The sequence below is a fragment of the Takifugu rubripes genome, chromosome 17 (assembly GCF_901000725.2).
Source record: "Takifugu rubripes chromosome 17, fTakRub1.2, whole genome shotgun sequence".
NCBI lineage: Eukaryota > Metazoa > Chordata > Actinopteri > Tetraodontiformes > Tetraodontidae > Takifugu > Takifugu rubripes.
The window spans coordinates 11,174,258-11,200,161 of NC_042301.1; the positions used below are offsets into that span (position 1 = coordinate 11,174,258).

The 25,904-nt window shown below is 44.8% G+C and overlaps 1 protein-coding gene across 1 annotated transcript; it reads right to left on the minus strand.

Annotated features, from left to right (window-relative positions):
- Positions 1-102: 102 nt before the first annotated feature.
- mad1l1 (mitotic arrest deficient 1 like 1) lies at positions 103-25,533 on the minus strand. The gene is made up of 18 exons (XM_011612826.2): positions 25,412-25,533; positions 24,999-25,158; positions 24,758-24,898; positions 24,287-24,466; positions 24,086-24,210; positions 23,892-23,973; positions 23,365-23,495; positions 23,129-23,243; positions 22,993-23,054; positions 20,426-20,512; positions 19,760-19,904; positions 17,105-17,245; positions 16,638-16,694; positions 16,073-16,164; positions 15,749-15,839; positions 10,392-10,617; positions 7,981-8,174; positions 103-980 (listed from the first exon to the last, which is right to left on the minus strand). The coding sequence occupies exons 2-18, from the start codon at positions 25,137-25,139 to the stop codon at positions 831-833; spliced, it is 2,160 nt and encodes a 719-aa protein (XP_011611128.2). The 5' UTR covers positions 25,140-25,158; positions 25,412-25,533; the 3' UTR covers positions 103-830.
- Between the last annotated feature and the right edge of the window lie 371 nt (positions 25,534-25,904).

Below are 25,904 nucleotides of genomic sequence, written 5' to 3' on the forward strand. Positions count from 1 at the left end.
TTCTCGGGTTGATTGCCGTGCTGCCTCGCATCTACTTCTCTAAAAATGACACTGGTTTGAAATAACGGAGAGAACGTTGGAGAAAATCCATGAAGTCTGTTCAAGGCTTGTCAAAACAGATTATTCTGTAATTTAGATCAGGTTAGCGTCGTTACGCTTAGTGCTAGGAGGGGGGACAAAAGCTCGACAAAGGTGGTTTTGGCAATTTAATAAAGGATCTGGAATCAAAGAACAAAGAGACATCAAAGTTTAATCAAATTCTGAGGCTAATGTAGAAATAAGGTTAAAAACTATCCAAATGCAGATGTTTCTCTGTCGACTGCATGTGTTTGTCACTTTAAACTTAAATGCCTTTACAGCAGTAAAGCTCAGGGATGGCTGCCACATTTACCGTCAAATTTCTCCCAAACATCGAATCAGAGGTTTTAAGGCCCCCCTGCTTATCTTCAGGAACTTCAGTTTGAACCTTATTCAATTTCCTCTGGTGATAAAAATGTATGACTCCGGCGGGCGGAGATAAAACACCCTGCAGACAACAAGAGGTACTGTCGGACTCAGAATGGGCCTCAAATCCAAACAGAAGGTTCTTCTGCTCCATGACTTTGGAGATAAACTGATGTCCTGCTTTTCCAGGGCTGGTGTGAACGGTGAAGTATGCAGCCAGCTCACCTGATCTTTAGCTTTGAAAGGAGGGAAGAAGCATTTGATCAAACACACATACACACGCGTAGCATTGAGTATGCGTGTCTGTGTCTTAGAAACAGCTGGAGTGGTAAACAAAGTGGGGGGGGATCAAAACAAATCCAGATATTTTGCATCTTTTCACAGCATCAGATGGTGGTTTGTCGGCTGAAGAGGTCAAGGGTCACGGCCGACAGGAAGGCTGGGATGCTCTTCTGGTGATGAAGATGAAGGGAAACCATCTCTCCCAGAGTTTTGGAGAACTCTGTCTCCATGAGTTGCATGCTTCCATTGGAGCCCTGCACACACACAAACACACAAACAGGACCCAAGTAATTTACCACAACCATCTCCAGAGGAAAACATTCAAAGTGAGGATCGCTTAAAGTTGTTGTTGTATACAGGGAATTGCTGTGTCTGTGTCTGTGTGTGTGTGTGTGTGTGTGTGTGTGTGTGTTCACAGCAGGATGAAGGTGTCTAAGTCTGTGTGGATTAATTAAAAGGAATGAGAAGCAGCTCGAGGCGATGGAGTGAAGGAAGAGAGAAATGAGGGATAAAGTAATTAAAGCACTGCTGAGGAGAGGAGAGAGGAGAGAAAAGAGGAGAGGAAAGAGGTGAGGAAAGAGGTGAGAGGAGAAAGGAAAGAGGAGAGAGGGGAGAGGAGAGAGGTCAGAGGAGAGGAGAGGAGGCGAAAGGAAAGAGGAAAGAGGAAGAGAGAGGAAAGAGAAGAAAGAAGAGGAGAGAAGAGAGGAAAGAGAAGAGAGGAGAGGAGAGGAGAGGAGAGGAGAGGAGAGGAGAGGAGAATGCATGATGCTAAAACAAAGTTAAATGCTGAGAGAGTGAGTGAGTGAGTGAGTGAGTGAGTGAGTGAGTGAGTGAGTGAGTGAGTGAGTGTGTGTTAAGTTTGCAGCAGCCAACCACAGGGTGGGACAGTTGAACCGAACCTATCTGGATGTGGAGCAGAGGGCTTCCACCATCCTGATGAAGTTAAAAAACAGCAACGAAGGCTCATCTGTTGCCTCCGGAAGAGCCAACATGCTTTTATTGATTTGGTTTCTTTTCTTACGAGGAGAAACTACTTGTTAGGGACACTGCGGGACAGATAAAGACGGCCCGAGGGTCGGATCATTGCCGCTATTGTGCCAGTGTGGGATCGGAGGACTCACTATTACTACAGAGGCATTTATCTACTCTACTTTCAAGAGTCAAACTAAAACTTTTCCCTCTCGGCCGAGGCTGAGGGAGTGTGTGAGCGATGCTCATCTTCCCTCTTCATTATATTCACGTTCCATGGTTAATGCTTCATATCGAGTAAGTCGTGGGAGCAGCAGACGGCCATCACATGGCGTTCTGGGGTCGGCTCATTGATAGCGGCAGGTCGGTCTTCAGATGAAAAGCCACCACTTCACTCTGAGGGTCCCGGGTGTGGGGTTCCCCCTCTGAGGGGCAGACTGAGCCACATCACACAAACACAGTCGCACACAAACTTTCTAAACTGTCGGAGGCCTTCAGAACACAGACCATCTACATCAAAAAAAAAAAGACTGCTTGCCGTTACCATGGAGATCTGTACATCTCCTCCAACACCTTCTGTCTGGCGATGAGGACCAAGCACACCCGGAGGTTCAGGTTCAACTCTGACACGACAGTTTCATCAATCAATCAATCCTATCTTGAGAGAAAAATCACAGATGTCCATTTCATCCCTGAAGTAAAGGAGAAACCTGCAGGATCGACCCCCACAACGTTCCCCACCAGGCCTTGGACTGACAGAGCTCATCATCCGAAGAATGTAATTTCATACACAGAATTCTAATTTGCCGTTTCATGTCATTTCTGCTCGACGGCGGCGAGGTTTTAGCAGCCAGATCAGCAGAGCCGGAGGTCGTTGTTTACAGTTGCAGACAAAAGTTGACGAAAAGTCAAGATGTTTGTGCTTTATTCAAATCGTGACCTTATCAGTGCTGATTCGCAGACGTGCAGACTTTAGACAATATCTGACCTTTTTGAAAACAAGATCTTTGGTACACTTAAAACAACTTTCACACAACGTGAGGAGAAGGTCGATTACCGATCGCAGCCTTATCAACAATTACAAAAATAGAGCCGGGGGAAAACTTCTTTCCCCCCCAGATTAGTGGGAAGAATTAAAGTGGAAAAATCTGCACCTAAACCCTCCGGAGGACGCGGCTCCGCGGCAAGCAGCACCATCCCGATCTTCCCCTCTTTCCATTTGTCTATCCAATTAAAGGAAATCCATACTAAATGGTTTGGAATGCAGGGCGTGGCTTCCAAATGACCTCCTCCAGCCAGAGAGCGGCGCACTGCCAGAATGACAATCAGGCCATCCTTCCAAAAGCCCGTAGGAAATGGCCACGCCCCCCCCCCCCGACCTTCTCCCGTTAATACAGTAACACATTAAACTAATAACTGAGGTTCGGAGCCAAGGGAACAGATGGAGCTTCAGATCCTTCAGGGAAACATTCAGATGTAATGACACTGATTATATCTGTGTTTTAATCATCATGGTTCCGAGAAAGGTACAGAGAAGAGCCTACAGAGGAGAACATGCCCAAAAACAGCCATGGAGATGGAGATCATTAGGAGGCTGGGGTGTGACTGGTCCTCCTCTCCCACCATTCCATCTCCAGTAAGGAGTTTCAATGTAGTCACTACTGTAAAGATGAAAACGACTGCGCCTCGTCTGTGTCAGAGCGTCTGTGTGTGACCACTGGCTGTAGTGAGGAGACAACGGTTCACGGATCACTTTGACCTCCATCTTTGTTCTGCGCCACTAACAAGACTCTTCTCCTCAGCTCCCTCACAGCTGTGCACAACTGATTCCAATTCCATTTTTGCCTCTTTGGATTTTCCCCTCACACCCACACCCACACACACACACCCACACCCACACACACCAATCTCAGCAATAACCAGCCCTGCGCAGTGACGGCTGAAATGAAAATAAAAACAACACAAGAGGCAAATTAACTGAATAATCAAAAATATGCAGATGAATTTGGTTCAATTTAAATGCAGATTCTAGCATTTTCTGCAGTCAGGAGTCAGATATTTGAGGGTGACAGAGAGGGAGACAAATAAATAAATACCCCATCCATATTAATATTGTAATCAACCATTTGTTGAGTGTTTTAGTGTCGTTCATCTCTGAGTGGCACATAACTAGTAGAAAAAGATTCTAGGGGTTTAAAACAACAACAACAACAACAACGACAGAGCGGCTCATCAACATGAACCTGACGAGCATGAATGCAATCAACATGAACTTGGTCCTGAAGTTAAAAAATATCTAATTGCAGAGATAAACATGCATGAAACTTTAGGATGTAAACATCCCGATGTGCTACAATGAGACTATAACCGAACTCAGAATGTAATTAATTCACAATGAAGTACCGTATTTGTGTGTGTGTGTGTGTGTGAGCATCAGTTTTTCCTCCAACTCAAGACTTTCGTAACCTCAGGTGGACTCCTGTGTTTCAGATGTATCACGTTACCATGGAGACAGCAGACATATGTCCCAACATTGACCAGAGGAGCTACTGACATAAGCAAGTACACGCGCACACGTGCGCACATACACTTGCACGCCTGCCCTGAGGGGAAGCAGGACAGGAAACTGTCAGGAGAAATCACAGTCAACATTCCCTTCTTTCTTCTTCTGGGATTTTCAACTCCCAGACTTCTCTGAAGCTTTAAGTACATAAGAATCATATCAACTTCAAATTGAGTTAATTTATTCCGTCTTGTACTCCCATCAGGCGCTGTGTTTATTGTTTATTAGCAGCTCACATGTTTATCTTCGTAGCTACCAGAGCTACAAGAGTAAGTGTTTTGTTTCAGGAAGCCTACAAAGTGAAACTGGGTCCCAGCATGCATTGCATTTGCAAGCAGCCACTCATCTGTCCTTTATCACGTCGTATTCATTCTGCCGCACCCACGCAATCATGAGCTAACACGTGTGTAAACCCCTGCAAAGACACAGACGACGATCGGGACCCATCCTGCTGGGAATATGAGACAAAACGGATTTGGATGCTAATGGTAGTGTAGTGACTCGTGGATGAAGCCGACACCGAGTTCTGGCAGCCTGAGGATGTGGCAAACAGAATAAAGCTAAGTGAACTCTACGGCCGCGTGGGTGAATTTAGTCCCCATTTGCTGCCATCAGTGGTCGTGTGGTGGAAAACGAATGAGCTCAAATGGGTGAACTGGCTCCACCGTGATCAGTGAATGAATAGTTGAAAGCACAGAACTTTAGCGATCTTGATCCTCTCAAGCAGCCGTCGGGCTACAAGTTACAAACAGCACACTGGGAGAGCGATGGAGTCAGAGCTGAAAAAGAGAGGCAATGATAGCGCGTGTTATTGCAGGAGACGGGAAGGGCTGATTGGTCCCCGTTCGCCTCCCGACTGGCCCTGCTGCTAAAGTCTATTTGGGCTCCGGCAGCAGTTGCTCTGAGAGCATCATGATCCGGAGTTATTAAGATGAAGCCATAAAAGACAAATGACTAAATCGTTGGAGCGCTGAAGGTTTACAGTTCGTCTTACACACATGCGGACGGGCAAACACGCGTTAGCGTGGCGTTAATCATCCCCAAACGGCTGCTAAATCACAGACGGGTCATTAAAGACTCCACAGTGTTCATAAACTGAGCTTCATTAACTGGCCCCTTCCCCAACGCACTCTCACATGCACGCAAAAAATGAGTTTGCTTTGATAAAACTTTAGCATTTTTACCTTCCTGCTAATATGTGAACAATCTCCCACACACGCACACCCGCCCCGTGTCCTCCGTGCGTTCTGTGCTTTACATCCGTCGGTCTCTGGTGAAAGGGCTGCCAGTTAATTGGGACGACATTTTAATGAGGCAGCTTGGAGATGATATCTCCTCCTTTCATTAGGAAAGGAAGATGGTGAAAGGGAGAGAGACGAGCAGGCAGCAGAGGGGAGTCAACGGGAGTGAGGTGAGGGAGATAACGTGGGGGGGAGGAGGGGGGGGGGGGCAGAGAAGTCAGGTCAATACAGGACATTATGAGGATTTTAGTCACCATTGTGGAAAGCAGAGGAGATGCAGTGTGTTTATGTGTTGACTAGCTGATCAATAGCAGAGGTGTGCAGGTCCTCCAGGAGGGCTGCATTTATCTTTTAATAATAAAAGCTCAGAATACGCGTCTACTGTACATGCTGCTACATAAAGGTGGAGCGACTGTGAAAACTTTAACGGTACTAAACTTATAATCCATAGGTAAATGACGAGCAGATAAAGAAATGTTTATCTCGATCTGCGATGTTAGATAAACTTGCTGTTTATCTCTGTGAGAAAGTAGTGCCTCTGAAAAAGTTCTCCAAGAAAACATTCAGGTAAGTCACACGGGTGAGGTGTTTATCTTGCTGATTAGCAAAGCTTCATAAATATCTAATCACCGATGCTAATCACCCCTCTCACCTACAGGCTGAGCTAAAAAAAATACTAATCAACAACTTGCTCCAGAAAGACCAGTGCACACCGACATTTTACACACAAACGCTGCCATCTCTCACACATCCTGTTGTCATTAACAGCAGTTCTCTCTATGAGTAGATGTTCTGTCTTACTGGCTCCTTTCATCAAACGTGTGATTTCATTTGTTTATTTATTCTTATTCTATTTTAAATTCTATGCCAGCTGCTGGAAGGACCAATAATTGAAGGTTACATGAATGTAATCAGACATTTTCATTGCATTTCCACCACAATCTCCCAATAAACTCGAGCTTAATTAGCAGAATAAAAGCCTGGCACAATGAGCCTCAATGAAAGCCAAAGAAATTGTCTGCAAAAACGTGACACATATGAGAAGAGCAAAAAAAAAGAAGAGGGAACACGACAGTTGCAGGTTAAACAGCTTACACCACGGGGAGATTTGGGTGTCGCTGCTAGAGGCGGATATTAGCAGGATTATCTGGCAACCCTGTTGCTGAGGTGAATAACATTAGAATCCTATTTGTAAAGATGTGCGCTTCCTGTCCAAAATCCCCCATTTTCTTACCAGCTTCATCCTACAATTAGTTCGCTTTATATCATCATAACTCAGATTAACGCCTCACAGGGGTAAAAGAGCAACATATGCATATTTTGCATACAGCTTGAGTGCAAGTATTTGTGTGTTTGTGTGTTCCCTGTAGCCTAGCATCAAATGCTCAAACAGTGGAAAACACCCTGAATAATACAATTGGTGTTTGCACTTGCTGGGTGGGCACGTGCGTATAAATCTGTGTGTTTGCTCACCCGTCAAGAGTGGGGTGAGGTGAAGCGTGCTGTGTGTGTGTGCGCACCTGACTGCAACAGTGTGGTCTATCAAGGCATCAAAACTCTGTGTGTGTCCTTATAGGCAGCCATCAGGAGTTAATCAATATTGACAGTGAATTATCTCTCCTGACAGGGTCACAGGTGGGCTCCATGAAGCATAATTGACATACATGTTCACTGCCCATATCTGTGCTTCTAGTGTTCTAGTCAGCCCTGGGGCAAGGCACTGAGGTACGGGTGCAATCGTCTTGAACGCCACCGATCTAATCAGCGTGCCGAGATAATAAACCTGAGCCTAATTCTGCCGTCATAGTAATACACAGAAGCGACACAGCCATTAGCTGCCACGGCAAAGATCTGAGAGAAACGGTGAGATGGTGAGAAACAAACAAAGGGGTGGGAAGATGAGAGGAGGGAAGGAGACAATGCAAGGAGAGTAGGACAGGATGCTTTTGCTGTAAAGCGACTTAAGGGTTGACGAGAGAGGGAGAAAGACACACACATACACAAACACACAGCACTTTTATTTGGCTCGCTCAATGAGTGCATGGGGACCAGTGATCGATTAATGCAGCCCAGCACTGTGACATTGCCCAGTCATCACACATGAACACACACCATCATTCCTCTACTCGCTGTGTACACACACATTCACACAGTCTACGTGGTGTGGCGCTCCTCTTCCATGCAGGAATGAGTCATTTACATGGTCTAATAGTAGGTGTAATGGTGCAATAACATGGATATAAGAGATAGAGTGAGTGTGTGTGTGTGTTTGTGAGTATGACAGACTGCACAAGGTCAGATGTGCTGGAGAGTCAGCTATCAACACCCAGATTCTAGAGCCTGCAGGGTGTTTGGCTGTTGACAGGGTTACTTTTTAAAGCTCCACACCTCTATGTCAATAATACCAGTGCATTAAAACAAATACACACAAGTCTGTCCCGTTTTACACCACGGACACACAAGTGTTCCACCTGTACCCACCTTCTTGAAGAGCAGGGAGTCATCCATATGCTCGGCATAGACAGAGGTGAGTCTGTACTGGTTCTCAGTGGTGATGTCCATCTGATAGCCCGTCAGGATGTAGCAAACGGTGCGGAACTCCTGGATTTTCCTCTGGAACACCTCCTTCAGCCGCTGGTTCTTCAGCTCCGAGCTCTCCATCTGCTTACGCAAATCTGTAAAACACACACAATGTTGGGAAGAGCTTGTTATGGCGATACCGAGCAGGGATGTAAACGCATCCTTCACAACGTATATTTAATGCTAATGTCAGTCATCACTCATTCATCACAACTGGCTCCATCTTCCAAAGATAAAGCACACTTTTCTCCTCCGCCATCAGCCTTACTCTCCTTTTACAATGCCCTTCACTGCATTTAGTTGCTTCACAGAGCTCTCATGCGCGCCCCAGCCACACCATTGACCTCGTCTTTTCATCCAAAAATCTCCAAACTTTTGAGAAGCTTCATTTTCTTTCACGGGACTAAAAACCCACATGGGCAGGAGGTTCTAGGCTCTTAAAGTCATTCAGCTCAGGAAGCAGAAGAGTGCTCAAATATGTGCGGCTCAGACCACTTGATTTACAAAACGCCCTGATGCACAGGATTGTGGGTAAAGCAGGGATGTGCATCTCCCAGCTATAAACAGTCATGGTGGAAACTTTCATCCGTGCAAAAGCGGTTTGCAATAATTACTTTGGTTCGAAAAGTCAATTTGAGCAGGCAGGAGGATTAAGTTTGTGAGAGCATAAATGAGTCATTATGGAGGAATTATTCCCAATGTTACCAGTGAGCATGTGTGATTGTGCTTCAATATAATATGAAATTAGAAACCAAGAGGAAGAACATAAGAAGCGCAGAAGCGCCGCTGCCATCTATTCACAGGAACCGAATTATTTCCAACGTGTTATTAAAAAATAGAAAAGGAAACAGCTGGAGGCTGATGTTATCGACACTTAAAAGCCCCAACAGATGTTGGAGGAGTCATTCACGGTAAAACACCAGAATTTCAACTCTAATTATTCGATAACATCCTCATAAATCTCAAAAACATCCATGACACACACATAAAACGTTCACTTCTGATGGCCCATTGATTGAAAACAGGGATGTTGTGTTGGGACTGTGGGAAAGTGACCATCTAGGTTGACCTGGATGCTGCTGGCTGAGTTCATGGCTGCCTTATCATCTTTGTAATAATCAAATATAGAAAGTGTTCACTCATTACAACAAACTATTAAGGGTTAAAAACACTCCAGCCTGGCTGAATCCACATTTCTGACCAGCTACGTTAGTCCCCCAATTCACAAAACGGTGTCCCGCGACGCTCGGAAGAATATATCTCACAAGGGCTGAACAAACTGGTCAAAATTAAGCCTTTGAAAGTGATAAGCAAGCATAATAAGTCCAGCTCTATTGGAGTGCAAAATGGCCCACATTAAAGAAAATTCCATGTCTCTTTAAACCTCTTCTACCAACTTTATTGCTTTAAATCTCGTTACAAACTTAACTGCAGACGTTTAATCCTTTCAGTGGACGTTCGGGCTTGAATAGAAAAAAGCAACGAGCACAAAAATGCGAATCAAAAGTATAATATTGTGTCTGACTTCCAGGTTTTTTGAATCTTCGGAAATATTATTCTTATCACGCCGATAACACTGGTCTAAATTCACACTGTAATCAGTAAGAGATAACCTTCAAAGGTCTTTAAGATAAAGAATTTATTATTTCAACTTTCATCTATAACTTTGTGTCAGTTTTAAACAAATGTTTAGGGATTTTTTTTAAGTGTTTTTTCTTTTATGAATAAAGTGATTGCATCTGAAAAACAATGGAAGAGTTTTTCTTTTATCTTAGAGATGAAACCCGCGGGTCTGGAGATAAGTGCAAATATCCCACAAAGAGTCTGAAAGATCTGCCGAGAGTTTCCAGTCTCACGCGGCGGCCGGAGTCTCCATTAATATTCAGAGCAAGAAAAAAAGAGACAGAAACAAATCTAAACTGATGATATGATAAGCAGAGACCAAAATCAGAGGACGTCTTTAAAGAAAAAGGGGGGAAAGAAGAGAAACGACAAATGCAAGTCCGGAACGTGCATCACGGAGAGGAGACGTCAGCTGTAACAGCACCATCGCGACACCGTTAAACCACTGCCGACTGACTGGTGCTGCCCATCTGGTTTAGGGAGGCAGCGGGGAGACTCCCGGTCTGAGTCCAGGTCATGTAGGGCTGCAAAATGGTTGGAGAAACAGCGAAAAACCAAAGCAGAGGAAGGTGTGTGGTGGTTGCTACATGGAAATGCCAACCGAGTCAGGGAAAACCCTGTTATCTGGCCTCTGCGGGTAAAACAGCCCCGGCGAGGCTGTGAGGGCGGATCTACACCGAGGGTCTTACCGAGCACCTCCTTCGACGGCGGCAAACCAAGGCCGAGGTTCGGCACGATAGAGTCGTCCTGCGATTGGACCAAAGAGCCCCCGTCCTGCAGGGACCGTACGAGTTCTCTGAGACGTGTCACTTCCTCCTGGATGGTCTCCATTTCCTGCTGCCGCTGTTGCTTGGCAACAGAGGTAGGGTTCATTTTGAGGTGGAGAACTCGTGTTTTCAGCGGATCATAGTCTCCCTAAGACAAGAGGAGAGAGAGGCAGGAATTAGGGATTTGAGGAGTTTTAAATTGTACTTTGGGTTGAAATTTAATTAGTTATATCTACATATTTAGCTGTGGGACTGTTCATGCATGACAATTTGATGTTACTCAATTAGACCAAGCTATAAACCGGTATAACTGCATAAACCATAACCTTTCAATAGAGAGAGAGAGAGACTCCATTCCTTCTTTTGCTTTGTTACATCTAGACAGACATTTAGGCCATTTTATAAGTCCCCAAAACTGCAAAGTGCAGTTGTTTACAGTTGCTGGACTCAATAGAACGGTGGAAACAGGAGTCTTAGAAGATGCATCTTCTCCTCAATCTATAGAAATCCCATCAGTTTACTTGTGTTGTTCTTAGTTTGGAAGAAAAAAACTATCCTAAGACAAAAAGTGCAGAGATTAAATAGAGGGCCCCTGCCCTCACTCCCTGTGGGCTGTTTTCTTCTATTGATCAGGTTAAACTACATTTCAAGTTCTGAAACCTAACTGCCTGCAGATAAAAACTCAGGCGAGCGAGAAGGCTGGCTTTATCCTGCAGAACCAGCAGAAGCTTTCATTCTTCCAATAATTCTACAATGGGAGTATATAGCGCAAATATGCTGCGCATAATGTCATTGTGACCAGAGACGTGTGATTATTTGTGATTTCACAAGCTTCTGGAAGCAGAATGGGAGCCAAAGCGTTCCATTATAAAGTTTGTCTTTAATGGAAATGTCCCGTAGTCGTGGGTTGGGGCACACAAACACCATCATCATTCACATTTGGCCCCTGCAGCTCATGAACGTCAACCTGAGGCACCATTGGGGACAATGAAACCTACTCCAAGAACAACAACAGCAACCTGAACCGTTTATATGACACAAAGTGAGTAAGTAAACAGACATCCAGCCAGAGAATGAGATCATTCTCCTGGGGTCACAGAAGGTCACGGTGGACTGAACCACCACAGCATTTCTCATCGGGCGGCTGGTTTTCTTTTTTAAAAGTCAGGATATTTCACTGACTCTGCAGTTTGCGAGGCTGCCGATAGAAGATTTACAGCTGCACCGTGAGGCTCGGTGATTCATTAAATGGGAAACTTTAGTAATAAGTCTGATTAACAAATCTACCCCTGAAATATGATGAAGACACAGATCGATGCAAAGCACATTATTTCCTTCCATCATGTTGGTTCTCCCTCAGTCTGAGGTCAGAGCAAATGGAGGAGTCTATCTGAATCCACCCACACGCACACAGGCACACACACGCACACAAAGGCTATAATTACTGGCTAAATTAAATTCCATACAGCCTGAAGCTGGGTTCTTTAATACAATACAGGTATAGATTAGATCAAGAGAACAGGGCAGAAAATGGAAATATGTAAACGAAAAATATCTGTCAGAAAAAGAATAAGATGAAAACTGGATGACAGAATGTTTACATGTATATGAAAGACAATTTAAAGGGGAAACGAACAGTCTGTCTGTAAATAATAAGCCTTTGGAAAGTGGCCAGCACATCACATTTATTCAAGCAACGGCTTGTTTGGTTTCTTCTAAAATCTTTATTTATATATGGAGGTTTATTCAGGGATGTATCTGTTTGTGTGTCGGCAAGACAGAATGAAAGGCCCGGCTAATGGAGCCAGACAAAGACCCTGAGCACAGAACCAAAAATAAAATTAAAGTCCTCAGACCACAAACAAGGAACTGTCAAAAATAACCACATTATGGCGGTCCACCATTTTCCATGTCTATATGTTTGGATATTTGGACTGAGCTCAGGATGGGTGTGTGTGTGTGTGTGTGTGTGTGTGTGTGTGTGTGTGTGTGTGTGTGTGTTGGGGGGGGCAGTGTTTTCACTGACTGCACAACAGCACAACATTTATCAGTACCCAACAAAGTGTTGGGAAATGTGACAAACACTAAAAATACACACAACCCATCTTCAATAGAGAAAGAGAGGTGTAATTACTCCATTACTGTTTCACTGCAGGACTGCATTAAGCAGGTGGTGCACTGCCCGTTTATGTAATATAATTGTGTTCCTTGCTACAAAAGAAAATGTCAGATTGCAAATGGATTTTAGCAGCATTTCTACAGTATGTTGGTGAGTGCATGTTTGTGTGTTAGTGCCTTTCTTACAGCCTGGGGCAACAAGATATCTTATTCATAGAACAACAATAACAACACATCTAATACCAGCAAGCAGGGTCTGCTTTGAAAAGCAGGGGACACAAAGAGAGCGGGGACATAAGTCCAGTGTGTTTCTATCAGAACCTAACAAATCCCTCTCATGATCCATATAAACTCCAACTACAGCAACCCTGAGGAACATCTGAGCCCCTGATGGAACAGTTGAAACGTTCATGGCAAAAGCGGGTCATGTTATAAAATAGCAGGTAAAATAGCTTAAATCACAGTTCTATTTGCCAACTCCGCTGCCGTGGTTACGGCGAGCTCATGCTGCAGATTGGTGGCTGACCAGTTCTGCTGTTCTGCTGAGGCTCTAACAGAACCACAGTTGAATCACAGCAGAGGCCACGCTTCAGTGCTTTGCCCCCAATGGCTGAAATTAAGGACAACCTGCAGGATTCAGCCCACATTGTGGGGAGAGCCTCTTAAAGAGACCCCAGAGAGGTCAGGGGTCCTTGGTGGAAGGAACACAGAAACTATTTTAACTTGAAAGGAGCCAATTCAATTCAATCTTTATTTATATGGCACTTTTCATACGCTAGGTAGCACAAAGTGCCTCACAAAGGATAAAAACAGCAAAGAGAACAAGAGAATCAAGAAAAAGGACACACACACACACACACACATGCATACAACACACTTACACACACACCCACACACACAAACAAGCTGAGACAAGCTGAGACATGGCTGGGCACCGAGACCTGAGGCGAAGGAGACGCCACCTTTGGAGGCCCACCAGGCCGAGGGAGGTCACGGTGCGTGACCACAGGTGGTACCGCCACAAAGACCACCCCGACCCGGACAGACCGGAGGCTCCACACCAAAGCACAGAGCCCCCTAACCCCCCAGGCCAGGGTCGACAACGGGACAGCACCCCCAGCGGTAGACCGGAAACATCTCCTAGCCTGGCAGGCCCCCATGAGGAAACACCATGAGGAAACACTGGAGCTAAAAACTGAAGGACTAAAACAGTAAATGGGATAAAAGGTATAAAAGCTAAAAACTGAGAAACTAAAAACTGAAGGAGTAAAACAGTACTAAGACTAAAACAGACTAAAACAGTAAATGGGATAAAAGGTGTAAAGACTAAAAACTGAGAATAAGAACTGAGGGAGTAAAACAGTAAAAGTATCAAGTAAAATAAGGATAAGACATAAAAAAGCATGAGAACATAAAAGAAATTAAAAACAATCAGAAAATCAATTAAAGGCCTGATTAAAAAGGTGTGTCTTGAGCCTCTTTTTAAAAATCTCAACAGTCTCTGCGGCCCTGAGGTTCTCCGGCAGGCTGTTCCACAGTCGGGGACCAGAATAACAGAAGGCCGCTTCCCCGTGCGTTTTAGAGCTTACATGTGGGATGGTTAAAAGGCCGGTGCCAGAGGACCTCAATGAGCAAAACCACAGTGAGACCAGTAACACTGGAGGGCTGACTGGTTTAGCCCGTCTGTACGACCCACTCCAAAGCACGCTTTCCAGGCCTATTTTGGCAAAAGTCTCGGTTAATGGGGGGCATCGTGGTTTACTTGGAGGGGAGTTATGTTTTGATGTAGCTTCAGAGCACAATCCAATACAGCATTAACTGAGCGCAGGACAACTTTCTCAGGACAACACTCTCACACCAGCGAGACTGAATCATACACAACAATGTGATGAAGTGTATAACTTCTACAGTAACAACCTTGAGAAGTGTGCCTCTCAGGTGCTAAAAGGATGAGTTATTTGAAGGATAAAAGATGTCTGCTGGGCTTGGTTTGTTTGCTGAACCAAAAAAAATTGGAAGTTTCCTTCCTACCTCAGAAACACAGTAAATCCAGACTTTTATAAAAGAGACGAATGGTCCCCCAGGGCCACTGAACACCTCCGAAGAGTGAGTGTCCATTACATTTCTTTAGAGCGGAGGATGAAGAGCCCATATAATGAAAACCATAAACACGAGTGCTGAAAAATTGGTAGAATCGGCAAAAGCTGCAGAAGAGCTGCGCCACCGCGATCCCTCCATTGCGAGAGGCAGAAAACCGACCTATTATTTTCCATTCTCCACACAGGCACCCAAACTTGCCCGATAAACCCACGATACCCAACAAACGAGACATTACATACATTTCCACCCATTTTCCATGAAAATGGTTTCACGTGCTCAGTAGCGGATTCACCCTTATTAAAAATAAGAGACTTTGAGGCAGTCGGCTCTGCGCTCCGTCTGATGTGGGGCTCCTGGTGTGCAACAGACCATTGAGGTGTTAACTCCTGAGAGCTGATCCAGCTGACTGTACAACCTTGAATCCTGCGCCCATATAGACCCCTTCTATGCACTCTCGCTTGGCAATTTCCCTAAAAGCGTTTGTCATGCTTGAGGACACACAAATTTCTTTCAGCCCTCTGGTAAGTGAAGCCAACACGCTTGCCCACACACGTTTCATTAAAGACCCCGAGTAGGCTCAGTTTTTCACAGTGCAGGTCAGGGGAGTAATAGAACCTGAAACTAAAGAAGCTTTCTGAAGAGAAGGCGAAACGTCTTCAAGAAAACCCTAACAAGTCCTGTCAAGCAGAGATCTTATTTGGATAATCTGAAACACACACGGATATTTGTTCTACTACCTTTGTGCGCTCCGAACCCCCTTAACCACAACTAAACATCTAACCCTCACCTAAACCAAGGGTCTATTCTCCCAGCAGGTCTAAGACTGTGCCGTCCACCCAGTAAAGGACGACCAAATCAAGACGGTTTTAACTTTTTCACTTAGCAGCGCTGAAATCACACATGGGCCCAATTGTGTTAGGAAAGAGCCTGGAACGAGTTTCTGAGAATGTTTCTGCGAGGAGACATGCTAAGGCTGCCAGTGGGGCTGCTAAAGTGGTTCCTTTGCGCCACAGAACTGAATCCATCAAGGAAAACAGCTGGAGAAAACATCTTCTGCCTACCTGAAGGTTGTGTCTCTCGAGCCTCATTTCCAGATTGTTGTTCTGTTCCTCCAAACGCTGACGGTCTGCCTCCAAATCTTCAATTTTCTGTCTGCAACACACACAGGTCCATGCACACACGCATACACACACACACACTCTTCCTTATTTAACAATATCAAACACGCAGATGTACACAGCTGGGTGAATAGGTTAATCCCAAAGACACCCACAGCCATTTGGTATGGAGGAGCTAATCCTGTTCGCTCTCTTTGTGCATGAATCTTTTATATTGCTGGCTTTAAATTGGTGGTTGCGTCAGGTTGTGTGTGCGTCTGCGTTTACCTGAGAATGCTGAGCTCTTCTTTGGTTGCTGAACAACTGCTGTCAGCATTAGCAGCGTGCTGCTTCTTTACAGATTCCAGCTCCAGCTCTACCTGGGCCACAGGAGAAAAGGGGGACATTTGGACATGTGCCGTTTAGAGACCTTTAAGATGGAGATAACGCCAAAGAACATCTTTTTTCCAGTCACTGTCGGCTCCTGACAGACGTTCAGCCTAATCTTGTAAATTTAGCTCCTGCTCGACTTCCCTCACCGTCTGCAATCGTCTCTCATTTCCATTTTTACTCTTTTTTTCCTGGCAGCATCTTTCTGTTTTCTCCACTCATCCGCGCTCTCAGACCTCCCCACATGGATGAGTAATTACAATTATCCTAGGCAGGTGGGTTTCACACATCACATGCTGTGTTGAGATTAGTCAACTCTCCTTCTTTTTGCTGATTTTATACATTTTGCAAACAACTTGTGGTAATTTTATTCATAATTCATTTAAGAAAAATATCTAACCCAACAGCACAGTTTCTATTAAATAAAAGCACACCCAACTGCTGACATTTGAAAAATCCTTACTGTTTGCAGCTGCAGCTTCAGAGTCCCCATCTCTTTGTGTGTTTTGTTCAGCTCAGCCTAAATAAGGAAAGGAAATAACAAATGGGATGAAAAGTTACAGATGCCGCCAAAAAAAATGATTTTCTGTCCTGACCCAGCTGATATACAGTATCGACAGACACAGAGCATCTAGAGCATGGAGGAGAGGGAGGCCATATTTTATCAAGAGTGCAGTTCATTCACTCCGCTCGCTCCGGGGTTGCTCAGAGTAGCCTTCTGCTGTGAGTGCAGTTTCATCAGTTGCGGGAGCAGATAGCTGTCACTTCCACCACTGAGCCAGAGCGCCGGGCACGCTGACAAATAGAAGCCGAACGGCTCATATTTACTCTGTCCTCACCTATGAGAAATGTGCCTCAACACCGAAAGGACCAACAGTCCTGTAGGGGGGTTAAAGCAAGGTGAGGAGCGTTTGAGTGTGGATCACGCACCTCCAGCTCTACGTTGTGGTTCTGCGTCCTCTGGAGCACATCCTCTGCCTCCTTGAGCCGTTTGCTGAGCTGAGGAGAGTACTCAGTAGAGCCCAGCTCGCTGTCGTAGGATTCAAGTATGGCGCGCATTCCATCACGCTCCTGCAACAAACACGCAAGGATTTGAAGCAGGGACCCTTAACAACATTAACAGCTCACGATGGGAGAAACCATAAACAGCGCTGTTCAAAGCTCTTAAGTGCGGCTGGATTGTCTTTTTGCAGGACTGCGATTCTCCAACGCGACAGCAAAGTCTTCTCGAATGAGAAACATAGTAGGAAGTAGATGCACTTCATACATCCACAGAGTGACAAGAGGAGCTCCGGGTTGTGCTTATTTGCATTTCTCCTCGTCTGTTAAATCAAAGGCAAATATCTTTCTGGGTGAAGGATGAAAAACCATCAAATTTGTATCAGAGCGACATGACAGAGACGTGCCTTTTCTGTACAAGCCGTGTAAACGTGCTCCGAGGCAACACGTTCTCCCTCCTGACAGATGAACAGGCTGAGGTGCCGGAAACACACGGCCACGGAAGAAAATGGAACAGCAGAGATGAATATCATTACAAGATGAAGGCAGCTCGGTGGGTTTCATCACAGTGACCATTGGTGTGTGTGGGGGAGCCAGAGAAGGTGCGGGGGTGGGGACGGGAGCATCATGTGGTGGTGGTGGTGGTGTTCTGCCAGAGGAAGGACTGGTGCACCTCAGAAAACAGATGGCATCAAGAGGAAGGAACATGATGTGGAAATACTGAGGCAACATTTCAGGACTTCAGCCAGGAAGCTGAAGGTTGGCCATAAAAGCATCTGAGGACAACAAAAATTAAAAGAGCCCGACCTCAACAGAACACACGTTGACAGATACAAAGGTCTACGGACAGATGTTTAATGATCCATATTTAATGCCTGTGGATGGGCCTACCATACTCAGGCTTCTCTGCATTATAATACCCAGAACGTTGTATTTTGAGAGGATCAAACCTTCTCCGAAACATCACAAACAGCCTGATTAAGACCCCTCTTGAATTCGGCCGCTGAATATTCAGCAACCTCTTAAAAAAACAACCCACTTCATTCAGAACAGACTGACAGAAGAGAGATTAAAGTGCTCTCAAACGGTCTGGGACGCAGGAAAACAGAATATTTATGATTTATCTAAAAGCAGAATGTATGAAAGAATTCCTGGTTAAATATATTTGTTCTGACATGGTTGTATCATTCCTTGTGGACAGGAATTGAATGGAGACAGGAGGAAGATCTACATGGAGACAGAATGAACAGAATACTGTATTAAAAGGAACAATCGCAGTCAGAGGTCAGCGTGTCTCCGGCAGCGGCCGAGTCGCTGCATCGGGCCCTTTGGCTGGTTATTCTCGGAACCAATGAACTCACTAAATCTAAATCAGAAATCTGACTGCATTTCTTTGATAAAAGCTCCAATTTTAAAATAAACAGCGAGGGGGCAGACTGATAAAAGTCTCATTACGCTTTTTATCATCCATTTTTTTCTGAAATTGCTTTTATGTCAACTGTTTTATCTATTGGGTACAGATGTGACTGCCTCTAATGGGTCAAAGACTCGGGCCTACAAAATACGGGAGATTAAAAAAGTACACATTGAAAAAATTGAACAGGTCAACGGTTGCATAATGGAAGAGTTGCCCCGTAGCACAGGACTGAGGATAAAATCCGTTTTCCTCTCCAACTCCTTAATAAGTGCTGTCAAGGTGCAGCTGAGCACGGTGCTTAATCATCATTGATTTACCTGCCAGTGTGTGGCTGCAGTCGCTCACAGACGGAGGGCCAGGAGCCGGGCATTTGCACGTCTCAGACCTCGAACGCAGAACTGATCGACGCGAAATGAACCGACAGCGATTCTGATCGATTCATTAGCGCCTCTCGAGCCCCGATTACAGCAAAGACTGGCTGTTGGATCCTTCTGTGAATGTGTTTTAAAATCCTAACCGATTTCATTGGGCCAAAACAAACCCTAAAAGAATAAGAGCTTGTGACTGAAATTAGTCACGCCAGACTGGGTCCTCAGTGAAGTGTAAGCTGTTAAAAGTGGTTCTTATCTTCATGTTTGTAGCCAGCTTAGTTACAGTGGTGGTAGAATGTATGTGTGTGTGTGTGTGTGTGTGTGTGTGTGTTCATGTAAGATTTGTGTACGAAAAGGCTGAGCATGATGACCCAGGGAGTTAAACACACAGAAAAATCAATATCAAAGGGAGGTCTAGCCTGAACTGCTGAGCAGAAGGGAAGACCGGCGGGAAGACCGGCGGGCAGACCGGGAGGGGGGTGGGGGTCACATGACATTTGTTTACCGATCACAGGTACGGACAGGTAGGGGGAGCAGATTAGAAAATCTGTGCTGGCTTTGCGATTTAAGTCTCGTCACAGTGAATATCAGTGAGCACTCTTCCGTGAGCATTTGTATTTAACGGCAGCACCACGGGGGAGGGCGCTATCTAAACGAGTCCCTCATCTGTGGGCCGTGTGGAGGTCGTTCGTGTGTGATCTATGGATTAATCAGAAATCATCATCCCGTTTCTCCTTGGGACAGTGGCTAAACCCACTTTATGTGACCAGAGACGGCGAGCGACGATTGTCGGGTCACCTTGTTTAACAGCATCAACCTCTTCTGAAGTCGGCGAACGAGCGTGTCCTGCAGCTCCCTCTTCTTCTTCTCCTCCAGAGTCTTCCCGCGCTGCTCAGAGAGCTCTGCGCAAACATCAGAATGTGATCGTTCGGCACTCCTCACACTGGAGAAGAGAAAAAAGAAGTGTGTGGGTCAAGAGTGACACTAAATTTGCTCTATATCTGATCCAAAGGACAGGGTGATAATAGCTCCGTTTACCCTTCCCACTAGCTCAAATACCCCCTAATACTTCATAACAGGCCCCAGTGTGCTGAAAGACATTTGCCAGCTAATAATGTGGTTTGCTGATGTACTCAGCTGCTGCACAAACACACAGGGGCATCGCCGCTGCCACCACCATCACCTCTGCCTCGAAAGGACAAGTTTAATTAACAACAGATTCCCACTCTCTCAATCTCTGTCTCTTAGACGTAGACATGCAAAACACACACCAACGGTTACTATCGGGAGCACAATTAGAAGCTGGACCGGTTTAATTAACTTTGTGACAATTAATGCCTTCTCGGAGATACGCTCTAAAAGATAAAGGAGAGAGGGGGAAGAACACGGCAGGAAGAATGAAAGGAAATAGTCTGCAGGCTAGGAGACGGATGATGTGTCGGTGTGTGTGACTGAGATGGTTACCGGCTGTTGAGTGTGTAGTTCTGCTCTTTGAGAGCAAATTCTCTCTGCTGGATCTGAATCACCTCCCTGGACAGATCCTCCGGCTTCCTACAGACAGACACACAGAGAACAGTTAGCATCCGGGCTCGTACGCTCAAACACACTCGCTGCAGCGCACAATGAAAAATCAATACACCCGAGAGAGCAAAGAGGACAGAACGGATCAAAACGGCGGCTTTTACATATTCTTTTGTTGTTTTGGCAGAGGGGGGCTGTGAAGTGAATCCACATTAGCGGCAGAGGCAGAGATGCTGGGAGGATACTGGGTTAAACACTGGTCAGGCTTGTGCAAAACAAACTCTCTCTGCAGGAGAGATTGAGAGATTACAGAGCACACAAAGGCCCACCTTGTAGAGGGCGGCGCCAGTGGATAAGGTCACATGGTAGGACGGAGCTGAAGCTCTGCTCTAAAAATCGGAGCTTGAAAAATCACACTTCTGTCACAGTGGCGACCACAGGAGGGGCAGAACACAGGTTCCCGCTCCTCTCAGTCCATCTCAGCACACACTTGCATGTTTAACAAACATCCAACGGAGACCTGGAAACCAGGTCAAGCACCGGGAAAACGTGATGAATCAAAATGTTGACGTGTGAACGGGGTGAAGGTTGAGTGGCAGATTTTAACGCGCTTCCACTTTCGCCAGACGGAGCCCGAAGTATTCAAATAATCTCATGACTAAATTATGAGCCCATGAATCATTAACTAAATCATTTTTGTACCCAAAGTAGGTATTTCTGCACCGCTAGGAGCGTATAGGGATTAGGCTTCTGCTAAGCTTATTTGAAAGTCTCTTTTTCTGTGTTTGGCTGTTTTTTGGGGGGTTATTTAGGGGTAAATGAGACATATCTGTTGACTCTGCTTTGCCATTATTGAGAAAGATATTGTAAACTACCAGGGGAAGAGTTAAATAACCTGGACAACAATTTCTGTAATTTAGGCCAAACTTTCACCCCTGTTTGTCCATTAAATGCAAAAAAGAGCGTGTTTCTATTAAGTATTGTCAATGTTATCAGTCTATAACAGAAGGAACTAAAATCAACACCAGCAATCAGCCAAACTGGCAGATTCCAGGTTCACCACCAGGGAGCTAGACTGATGGTCACCGGCTGTTGTTTTGGTTATTTTGAACACCACAGTCGTCTGATAAGAGCCTAAATCCTGGGTTGTGAGTGATGGACCCAACCTCAGTGCCAGTGTTCATTAACAACCCTTCCTCAGGATGTTGTTCCCCGTCGGTAATATGAACGCATAATGTCTGTCGGCAGTCAACGGAAGCCAAGCGTGGCGCCGGTTATCAACAAGCTGCAGCGAGGGGGGGAATATTAACAAAAATATGTTAGTGTGCAACAGCAGGAAACAATCCTGATGAGACATTTACCATTTAATAACAGAAGATGCCTCAAAATGGGCTGCTATCAGAAAATTTGTTGTGTTGGCGATAATATTAGCGACAATTTTCTGTTCAAGCTTGCCAATTATGCCGTCCAAAATTAGTATATGGAAAAAAAGAGAGAGAATTGCACGCCGTGAGAAACACCGTAAAGAAACTAATCAAATAATTACCTACATGGCCGTCACTAATGCGCCAGGATGAATCAATAGCAATTTTCCCTCAACATTGTTGAGTGAAATTAGAGTGGGAAATGTGCTGAATGGAATTCTCCCACCTGCCGTTTGCATCCATATCACTTGACTGTGTCAAGAAAACTACATCCTGAAAATTAGCGCCAACACAAAGGTGCCTTTAACCTTTCTGTCGGATCGCTATCGGTATACAGCTTAATGGCCCGACATTCAGAAGCCATATATTCATGTGTTTCCCCCAGCAACGACGACATGATGTCACATCTTAAAGATTTGATCTCTAACGTATTCAGGATTAGAGCTTAGGCTGATGTAAAATTGGACGATGAGCAGCCTGAATGTTCCTGTGTCCCATCAGCCCTTATGAGCAGAGTTCTAGCGTCTTGCTTGGTGACAACCTTTTATCAATAATTGTTAAAGTATATTATATTTTGTTTCTTTTTCATGCCCTCTAAGAAGTTGCAACACAACAAACACACACACACACACATATATACACATACACAAAACAGGTCAGCAAATCAGTTACTGGTTGGATGTGCTCATTTAACTTAGTTTCCATCAGAGGCAGAGTTAATCACAGAGAAAATTGTGTGTGTCAGAGTGTGTGTGTGTGTGTGTCAGAGAGAGGGTGAGAAAGAGTGAGAGAGAAAGAGAGAGAGGACAATAATGCAGTTTGTTTAGAGTAGAGATCTGCTCCACTGCTCACCGGGAAACGTGCAATCATTCTCTCATTATATTTTGACTGGAAGCGCTGAGACACATTCAGCGCGCGTGTTCTCACGCACGCACAAAACCCACCCCTCTGTATACTGAATGTGTCGTCCAAAGGGCTGAGGCCCATGATGTAAAATGACCAGAGCTCCCCCTAGCGGCGCTGATGAAGTATGGAGGTCATTCCTGTCTATCTGATGAAGGATGGAGCTTCAGGTGATCATCTCACCTGATGTTGAGTCCGGTAGACTGGCCCAAATTTTCCCAGGCTTGGAGCTTCTCTGCCATCCTCTGAAAATTAAAAGAGTAAAATGCTGTTTTTTGGGCAGGTACATCACTATTATTTTAATGATTGGTGATTTTACATTCTTCTCCAGCTCCATATTGACCAGGTCTTCCTTCATTTTTTCCATCCTCTCCAGCTTCTTCCTCAGCCCTTCCACCTCCTCCTTCAACAGGCTGCAGTTCTCTCTGCTCTCTCTGTACATAAGATAAGACCATTAAATCATATTTCATATTCTTGGCATGGCACACACACCATCTGTATGCTCATTTAAAAGAGATTTTTGTAGTCCAGTCTAAACATGAGAATATTTTTGACCTGAGAAAACTGTTATCCCCTCTAAGGTTTTTCAGCTCCTTTTCCATCCCGGGAACTCTTGCCAACTCCGATTTCACGGTCTTCATGATGGCGACATCTTGTTCCTGCAGGGCCAGACGCCTCTCCAGCTCCTGCCATGAAAGCAGAAATCAGCCGGAAATAAACCAGAAACAGCTGCAGAGAGTTCACATGTAGTGCAACTTGCAGCACTCTGATTCCTAAGAGGTTTTTGGCTGAATCCACACAGGTCCATGGGAATGGGTCGGAGAAGTACTGGTCATTTATCATGATTGTTTAAGTGCATGTTTTCAAACAGTAGCTTTTTAAGTTAGGCCAGTTACCGGTAACTGCCGCAAGGATGAGTGACCTTTGACCCTTTGGGTCTCCGTTATTGCCCATTAATCATTCACAGAAAGGGTCAGGAGGTAATCATAACCTTTGACCTCCAAAAAGAAATGCCACGATTAAAACTGCAAATAAAGTTCAGAGAACTCTAAATTTAAACATTTCTTCCTTTGTGTACACACCTTAATCTTTATGACGTGGTCTGAGCAGGTGGACTGGGTGGCCTGGAGGCTTTGATACAGCTGAGAAACATCTTGATATTTCCTGAAACAGAAAGGGCAGATTGGAGACGTCACTCAGCTGTGTTTTAGTGCGGTCGGTCTAAATCCAAGAGCATTAAAGCAGTGGCGGCGGCAGCAGTAGGCCGTGTCTGTACCGGCGCTGTAAATCTAGCTGCTCCTGCAGTTCCTGGTTTTCCAGAGTCTGAGCACAAATTGTACAGTCCTGATTCTGAATTTTCTGCTTCAGTTCTCTGACCTCATCCTTCAAAGTGCTGACAGTCTGGGAACAGGAAACAGAGGGCAGAGTAAGAAGGGAGACGTGAGGCGGAGGGACAAATGCCGCTGTGTGCGTTCACCTGGTTAGCGGAGCTCAGTCTCCCATCACGGTCCTCCAGTTTCTTGTTCAGGGCCTCCAGGTTCTTCCAGAGAGCACGGTTTGCATCTCCTTTCTCCGTCAGGTTCCTCTCCATCTCAGATTCCCTCTCCTTCAACTTTTTGATCTGAGTCAGTAGTTCCTGGTTACGGTCAACTTCGTGCTGTAACGTGATGACAAGAAAGTTTTTTTTCTAGTTTTGTCATGGATCAGCAACAAACCTGAGGAAGCATCCAATCTCCTAAATTAATCATGGAAGGTCAGTGCTGGACACAGGTTCTGAAATCTGTTTCACAGTATTCAAGTATTCCAGTGATCTTGGCCTGCTTTCGCCTCCATTTCATCTGGAGAATTTAACCTTACATTATGGAAACACCAGCTGAAGAAGCATTTAGTCACGTGTGTGCTTGTATGTGACAATGACAATATGCCAAAACCAGGCGTGCTTGTGTACCTCCAGGGCCCGAGTCCGGTCTGAAGCAGTCTTCTCCAGTTCGAACCGTGCTCGTTTGTGACTCAGCTCCATTTGCTTCTTCTCCTGGTCCAATTGCAGGTACCGATTGGTAGAGTTAAGTCTATCTGCAGCCTCCAACAACTACGGGTTTGAAATAATAATGAGGATGCAGATAGACCATCAAGCACTATATGCACAATAGCACCGTTCCAGACCACTGATGGTGCAGGCTCACGCATACCTCCATGCTACGCTTGTATTGTCCCTGCAAGGTTCCACTCCCAGGTCGCTCTGTCAGCCGCTGCTGAGGTTCGGTTCGGCTGATGAAAGAATTGAAGGACTTCAGGGTCGTTAACACAGTGGTGTCGTCTTCTAAGTCCATTTTCTGGTTGATTGTGCACCTGATGAAACAATAGTTCCCAAAATAAGTTAGACAGACGACGTGTCGGCTAAAAACATAATAAAAAGTGTTTCGGCAGCTGATGTGCAGTCATGCATCTCTTTATGTCAATACATTCAAGTGGAGCACGAGAAGCTGTTGCACTTATGCGAGATAAAAGCTAATGTTTTGCTTTCTTAAATAACTGTTTAGAGCTAGTAAAGAAGCGCAACTTAGTAAGATTCGTTGAAGACCATTGAAACGCTTGTCCTCACCTCAGATGAGCAAGCTCGTTAGTAAAGAGTTGTAGTTTTGGGGTAGATAAGTTTACTGCTATGCTAGCGTGTTAGCCACATTGACCAACAGATCTGCACCCGGAACCCGATCTGCTCCTCATCACCTCTGCGCATGCGCTAACTTCTACGCATGCGCCAATATTTTCAGACGCTATTCTTTTTCCAAAAAACTAAGCCAACAAAAAATATTGAAAAAGACATTAAATATTTGCAAAAAAAACCAGAGAATTTTCATAAACAACTAATAATTATACATTTTCAATGAAATTAAAGAAATAAAATTGAAAAAATAAGTTGAAGAAAATAAATATTATTAGATCAAATTTAGAGATAAATCTTTTTTTTATAAAAGATAATGTAACTGAATAAATAGAGGCACGATTCCATTTTCATTAAAACATTAAAAGGTACAGAGTGTAGTTTTGAAAGCTTTTTATTGTAAATTGATTTAAACACCAAAATGACTTTTTTG